General features: G+C 41.1%; 1 protein-coding gene across 2 annotated transcripts; it reads left to right on the top strand.

Annotated features, from left to right (window-relative positions):
• Positions 1-317: 317 nt before the first annotated feature.
• LOC121186300 (protein tyrosine phosphatase type IVA 3) lies at positions 318-7,607 on the top strand. Of its 2 annotated transcripts, none has more exons than XM_041044989.1 (7): positions 318-727; positions 3,544-4,046; positions 5,544-5,681; positions 5,798-5,890; positions 5,999-6,129; positions 6,368-6,442; positions 6,736-7,607. In XM_041044989.1, exons 3-7 carry the CDS (start codon positions 5,586-5,588, stop codon positions 6,851-6,853), a joined length of 513 nt encoding a protein of 170 aa, XP_040900923.1. In that variant the 5' UTR covers positions 318-727; positions 3,544-4,046; positions 5,544-5,585; the 3' UTR covers positions 6,854-7,607. The 2 variants fall into 2 exon arrangements, with proteins under 2 accessions (XP_040900923.1, XP_040900924.1); XM_041044990.1 differs by lacking the exon at positions 318-727 and adding an exon at positions 1,121-1,274.

Raw genomic sequence — 7,607 nt, 5'->3', positions numbered from 1 at the left:
AGAGGGGGGCAGGGAAAACGAGAGGAAGAAAACAAGGTCCAGACAGACATGTCATAGAAGGAAATGTTAATGAGAACAACAATTAAACAAATTTCTTTACTCATACTAGAAAAGAACAGGAACTAAAACACTGATCTGCATCTATTTTGTCACTGTGACCTATTTAATATGTGAGCTCATGGACTTCCTTGACTACACCTTGTAATCGTCAGCCTATACCAAGGGATGAGGAGAGTGGAGGAGCACGTAACAGCACCTCTTCTGAAAGAAGGAGAGTGGATGAAGAGGAGGAAGAGGAGGAAAGGGAGGAGAAGGAGGAGGAGGAGGAGGAGGGGGAGTGAGGCTCTTCTCCTCTCTCTCTAAGAGCATTAACTGTAGAGTGTTCTGGTGGTGACAGGGCTGTCAGGGTCAGATGGCTGCTCAGCCTGATTAGACCAGCTCACAGCAGATCCTCAGCCCAGCACACTGCACTGCTACAGCAAGGTAGAGCCACAAACTGGCACATACTGTACGCCGCAGTGAGAGGCAGGGAGGGACAAGGCTGAGGTGGATAGTTCAGTGTGACAGTGGGACAGAGCTACAGGTTGTTGCAGAAAGTCTTTCTGCTTCTCGACCAGACATTTCAGCTTCTGGAAGGAGACTCAAAGCAGGTGGACTTTACTGTGGCAAAGAGGCAGAAGAACTGATGTTTTGTCTGTGTTTGGAGATGACATTGAAGAGCTAAGCGGTAAGGACACACATTTGTGCATATTGCATTTATTTTATTGCTGTTAAATAAATGTCAGAATGAAATGGTATTTGGTAAAGGTTCCTGATGCTGACACACAGCCAGTGTGGTACCCACCTACAACAGATTTTGTAACTTTTAAGAACATTAACTTGAGTGCCAGATAAGGAATGAAGTCACTGTAGAGAATTTCCATAGAAATTAATTTCCACAGCAGTGTTCCTAGAGATCATAATCAAACTAATCACACAACTTCACTGCAACAGGCAGAGAGCCGGAGGACAGGGCTGCACTAACACCGGAGACTGTGGTTCCCACAAAAATCTGATGTGTCACAGAATCAGCTGCTGGTATAGATACAGCTATAAATACAGCTGCAGGTATTCAGTGTCTACAGGGGTTTACTATAACAGGCAGTCAGCTGGTTGTATGTCCATACTCAAACTGTTGTAGGCTTGCTGCTGCTGTTGCTTCTGCAGGACTTTGGTGGAACTGCCTGTCAGTGGTTTGTGGATTTCCCTGTTCAGCAGCCAAACTGTCCACTGAGGTAAGAGTGAAGGCTGTATAGGTTTGCAGAACTGCTTTAGATTTAGGCATTTAGCACATGTACTTTTTCCAGAGTGACTTGTGACTGGAGCTGTTACAGAAAACCTCCTGTATAGGTGTTAACTTGAAGGCAGTAGAGGTGACTGTACCGTAACAGGATTTAATCTATTTGAGTCCTTGGTTTAGTCTTTACTACTAGCCTACAAGCTTACTGTGTTTCATTCAGCCTTACTCTGTAGAAAGGTTTGGCAACCTAACGCGGCTCTAAAATAATATTGAGATCCATTTTTAACTTCTTCGGGTACTGACCCAGCCTGTGACGGTGAAACAACCAGACAACTAACTGGGGACGCACCTGTTTTCACAAACCAAACTGTGCTCTGAGGTAACTGGGAAGATTGGCTTTACAGTTTTAATTGGAATTACTTCTGCCGTCTAGCCATTTCTCTCATGCTCTTTTATGCTTCCATATTTTTTTTTTTTTTACATTATGTCACTCTTTTATATATCAGCTAAATGCCTGAAGTGAATGCAGTACTTGTGAAGAGTTAGTATTTTTTTTTGACTCGTGTTTAGCTACTTTAGAGCTGTTTATACCTGGTCTGTCTCTCAGCTTCAGTGCAGTCATTGCTTGTCTTTTCTGTGACAGTGTCTTCAGTCATTTTGCTCTGTGTGGCACAAATGAGTTTTTATCCTGTGCGTCTCAGTTTTAATTTAGTTATGCTTGTGTCCCATGAGCCTTTAAAAACAGAAATGACATCTCTATAAAACTCAGTGAGGGAAAATAAATGATGAATTGACTGGATGGAAAATAAATGACCTCTATCCTGATTAGTGGTAACACAGGATAAATTCCTAATTATAGATAGTCAACAACCTGGAATAGACTACACTCTTCTGGAAGAGTGAGTAAGTCGGCATGTGATTATGAAGTGACTGTGTGTGTGTGTACGTACTGTCAGATCTGAGGTGAAGAGGTGACCACAGATTACCCAGATTACCTCTGGGCTTTCCCTGGTTGTTTGTCTGAATGTTTGGGCATGCGAGTGGGTGGAGGGTTACAACTCTGAGCACCTTCCTTCATATTTCCCTCACTACCTCTGCTCGCTGTCCTCAACCTCCACCTATGTAAACAACTATAGTGTATGTTATCTCAGATCTCTCTATCACGAAACAGGGAAATCACCTAGAATTTCAGTGGAACTGACATTTGTTGGAGTGTCAGATAATTACAACTGGCATTTTCTTTCAGGATATTATATTTCTCACTTATTGGGTAAGTTGCTATGATGCCCTGTTTTGAATTCTGAAAAATGTTACTCGCCTATCACAAAGGGGATATAACATGACTTATTCATTTCTGAGGAAATCACATTATTATTTCCTAGCAGTGCCCATCCTTCATCGTTTTACTGCTTTGTATGCAATGAATGGAGCAGATGGGAATTTTCCACAAATGCATTGAACCAACAGGGCAGGCAGTTGGAGTTCAGGTGGCTTAAAAGGCAAAAAAAAAAACAAAAAAAAAACAAGTAGAATAAACACTCAGCCACATAGACACAATCCACCTAAGACTAGGTGAAATAGACATTCACTTTTTAGCTTTTGTTCTCATTTTTCCCCTCAGACCAAATTTAATTTTGTTGATATTGTGCAGGCTAATCTAATACAATTTTCCATATTTTGCTAGCCCCATCATATATTAGATTTTCTCGCTCACGGTGCATCTGTCATCTGTTGCACAGCTTTCTTGTCCATTCCATACAAACAATATTGTACATGTCTATTCAGGTTGTTTATATGTTTCAAACAAGATAAATCTGCCTGCTCAGATAAAGCAGAATCAGTTCCTTGCAAATATCATTTGAATATGTTTGTATGTGTATGTATATGTATACGACAGCCTTGGGCTTGTGAATTTGAACATTCCTTTATAATGATTACCGGGACCAAACAGTGGCTCCAAGGTTTTACTGTCCTGTCTGACAAACACCTTTACTAACATCATAAAAATCTATACACTTTTACAAATTATAGCATTATCAAGAAAAAGGGGGAGGGAAGTGTTTTTTCACCCAGCAAATCCCATGTTTATAATGGGTGTGTTGACTGTCCATTGTGTCAGGAGGTGGGTTTTGTCCTCTGCTCAACAAATTGCCAGGGGAAGCCGGTCTAATGTTATATAGTGGCTTCAATATTATACAACAATATTTTCATTTCCCTGTAAGTTTAATGTATGACCAGTTTATTTTTTTTATTTTTCACTGTAGAAACGCTGGTTGATGGAGTTTGTGCGGCGGAGTGGTGACTACTGCCACGCCCAACACATTTAGACCCTATGTGGGATGAAGCTGCACTTTGCTGTCCTGGGGGCCCTGAACCCTGAAAAACCACTGGCCATTGCCATCTGAACCAGCCAGCTCATGGGGTAACAAGTGGGGTCTCGCACACCGGAAGCCAACTGGAGAGAGAGAGAAGGAAAAGAGAGAGCTACTGAAAAACACAACGAGAGAAAGAGAGGAGGACTGGACAGTTGGAGAGATAAAAACAAAGAGAGGGACACAGCGAGAACTGACACACTGTAGCCTCTTGGACTATAGGATACAGTCAGCGGATGGTGTAAAAGAGTCAACAGGACCTCAGAACTCGGAAAAAAAAAAAACTTAAGTGGCTATAAACAGGAACTTCTACAACGGACAGGAAGTCCAGAATCACCTGGAGACCTGATAAAAGTTGAAGACAGAGCATCTAAGTGCTACAGCTGGAGCTAAAGGTGAGGGGTAACCTGGTCACCAGATCTCAACTAAATATAGTGATACACCAAACACTTTTTAACTCCTGCACTTTACTGGCTTGTTCTGGGATTCTACGTGTGGCTAGTTACTCGATTGTATGGTAGTCTTATAGCTTAGAAATACATTTCCCTATTTTCAGTGTCATTAGGGGTTATGTTCTTTTAGATGTTCTCGTGCCAGCAATAACACAGGTGAAATTTTCTTCTTTGACATCTGAAAGTAATGCTTTGACAAAAGGCACTCAGCTCCCTTCTCACATCAACACAACAGGAAACATTAGTATTTGTACAGCCATTACCAGTAATGCTGGGAAGAGGTGGGACCAGGACATGCCTCTCCTGTATTCTTGGGAAATGTAAACCTGTTGCTGCAAAGCTTCTGTACTATGCTGCACTGTGACATGAATAAGCTGTAATCCAGTGGCTTAGTTTATTCACATTTGGTTTGTTGCCTTCTCTGTTTGTTTACATGCATGTGAGGACTCTGAAAACCCAAACAGTTCTTATCAGTGCTGAAACAGTAGCTGTGTACACCTTGGGGAATGTGGGGCATGCCTCATCAAGATTAATTTTAAATTAAAATTCCATCCAAAAATACACTCACATCCCTCTTATGTTAATCAAAATGCAAGCAAGAGCAATGCAGATCAACAAGAGGCACTCTAAAGAACTGCTCCACTGACAGCTATAATTTTTTATAAGATTATAGTATCCAGTATACTAGTAGTGACAGTGTCATATTAATGAATTTTACTTATAAAATCCACCTTTATCAGTAAAGGTTTACAGCTCCATTCATCACAGTCCAACGTCAGTGAGAGATCATAACAACAGAAAATGAAAACCTTAAATTTTCTCTTTAAGGTTCTTATTTACAGAGGTGTTGTCAGTTATTCTGACTGATTAGACCAGGTCGACAGTTGGGTGGAGCTATGACGGGACTTCAATAATCTCAGTGTAGCCATAAGAATGATAGATGTTGTTTTTCCCACCTTAACTGGTGCAACAGGGTCAGGAGGTAGATGTCAGTCAAGCACAGTCTGTGAGCAGTCACGTAGTCTTGAGAGGAGGTCTGATCTAGCAGGTGGTTGAGGGGGGTGCTGGGGATTTAACTGCCATATTGAATTCCTTTCTGACCAACAGTGTCCCGTCAACAGCTTATTATACTTCTTACTGTTTGCTAATTCTGTGATTTTGTAAATAATTTGTTCAACTTTTTGGGGAACCTGCTTATCTGCTTTCTTGCTGATATTTAGTTTAGTAGATTGATACAACTCTCACGTCTGTAGGGTGAATATGAATCTGAGCTAGGGGTCATGTATTGATAATTGCTATATAAACTGTAAAATGTCTCTTTAAAATGTGTTCCAAGTATAGCTCATGTATTTGAAATCATTTCAGTTTGAAGCTGTATTCAGTATAAACTGTTCACATTTATCCCTGACATGACTAACAACTAACTGCTAACACGTAAAGGTCAGAGGTCATCCTGGGAGGTCAAACGTCATATCGGCCAACATGAACCGTCCAGCTCCAGTGGAACTGTGCCACAAGAACATGAGATTCCTTATCACACACAACCCTACAGACAGCACACTCAGCTCCTTCATAGAGGTAAGAAACAAGTGTACAACTGCCGTTGATACACTGCAGAGCTTCATAAAGATATGATACACTTCCTTTGTTGCTTTGTTGTGAAAATCTTCCTCTACCACTATTGTCCCTTCCAGGACCTGAAGCGGTACGGTGCCACCACTGTGGTCCGAGTCTGTGACATCACTTATGACAAAACACCGCTTGAGAAAGACGGCATTACTGTGGTGGTGAGGATACAACACACAAAACCCACCACTTACACCGTAAATACTCTCAGTCGTCCTGTGATAAAATGCAGAGGGCGAGAAGTAGTAATGGTTCTTCTTCTCTCTCAGGATTGGCCCTTTGATGATGGAGCCCCGCCCCCGAGTAAGCTTGTTGATGACTGGCTGAGTCTGCTGAAGAGGAAGTTTCAGGAGGATCCAGGGTCCTGCGTGGCTGTTCACTGTGTGGCTGGACTGGGGCGGTAAGACACACAGAGAATAAAACATACGCACACACCCTGAAGTTTAACAATCAGTTACACTGGTTTCATACTGAAACCAGAACAACCAAAACCACACACAAAAATTTGTGAGTCACAGCAGCTGTGACCCGTTCATTCAATTTCTCTTTTAAGATGCAGACAAACTAGAGTTATTTTTAAGACATCAGACGAAACGGAAATAGACCTGACATGTTTGTGTGTTTATGCATGCATGTAGGGCTCCTGTGCTGGTTGCTCTGGCTCTGATAGAGAGCGGGATGAAGTATGAAGATGCTATTCAACTTATCCGGCAGTAAGTACATTTCTATACTATACCCTGTGTATTTATCTTCAAGCACTTGTAACATAAGAACATTTGTGCTTATTGCACATTTAAGTATTTTTATTATACACCACTGTGTGATGATTATACACACCCAGAGCAACTGAAACAGTGTTTTTCTTAATCTCTGCCTTAATTTACTGCCAACATGGTTGGATTTACAGAAGCTGTCGGTAGTCAGTGTTTACAGAAGCACTGAAAGCAGGATTTTAAAAGGTTAAAACTCACTGACTTTCGGTATTTTGTGTTTCTGTATATTTCAGGAAGCGTCGTGGAGCCATCAACAGCAAACAGCTGACCTACCTGGAGAAATATCGACCCAAGCAGAGACTCCGCTTCAAAGACTCTCACACACATAAGAACAAGTGTTGCACCATGTGAACACACACACACACACACACGCACACACACACAGACACACACGCTCAGACTCCTCAACAAATGCTCTCAGGAATCCAACCATACAAGCTTTGTCTCCCCTGCATCATTAACCCACGTGTAGCCTGGTAATTGATGAATGCTTTAACAGTAATTTCATTAGAATCCTTCTTTGTTCTCTTGTTTGTAATGATTTCTTGTCTTTTAAAGTTAATTTTATTGGCACTTTTGCTTCATTATACAGTTTACAGTGAAGAAAGATGGGAAAGACAGATGAGGGATGGAAAAACCATGTAAAAATTATGTTATGTAGCTAATTGTTGAGCCGTATATGCTTTATTAGATACTAAAATGGGTCAGGGATGTGTTGAGGCTTTTGCATTGCAAATTTTCAACCAGTCAAATCCATGGTATGTATCCATGGGGACACCTGAACAGATTTAGTGTAGGAGTGATTTATTGTATTTACCTGGAGTATTGGCCTCCAAAACCTCAAATCAACCCTGATATATTGTGAAAATACCATTGAATTTTCATTATTTTGTACAGATGTTCAGCATGTTAAAACCATAATCAGGGTGTATAATTACACACAGTATTTCTGTATGTGTTTCTTTGAGGTTGTTTTTTTGTCATAAAAAATAGATAGACTTTTTAAATACTTTTGGCAGACAAAAACTGTCAATACTCTAGGTTGATCCTCTCTCACATCACTCCTATGCGTCTGTTCTCACTGTATCTGGAGACATAAGGGCTC

The sequence above is a fragment of the Toxotes jaculatrix genome, chromosome 8 (assembly GCF_017976425.1).
Source record: "Toxotes jaculatrix isolate fToxJac2 chromosome 8, fToxJac2.pri, whole genome shotgun sequence".
Taxonomy (NCBI): domain Eukaryota; kingdom Metazoa; phylum Chordata; class Actinopteri; family Toxotidae; genus Toxotes; species Toxotes jaculatrix.
The sequence above is the reverse complement of the archived record's forward strand: the minus strand, read 5'-3'. Positions and strand labels throughout refer to the sequence as shown.

Bases quoted from the DNA above. Each gene is read 5' to 3' on its own strand.
- LOC121186300 (XM_041044989.1), top strand. From the start codon at position 5,586: ATGAACCGTCCAGCTCCAGTGGAACTGTGCCACAAGAACATGAGATTC. The intron at 5,891-5,998 runs GTGAGGATACAA...CTTCTCTCTCAG, and splicing joins AAGACGGCATTACTGTGGTG to GATTGGCCCTTTGATGATGG. The intron at 6,443-6,735 runs GTAAGTACATTT...TGTATATTTCAG, and splicing joins GCTATTCAACTTATCCGGCA to GAAGCGTCGTGGAGCCATCA.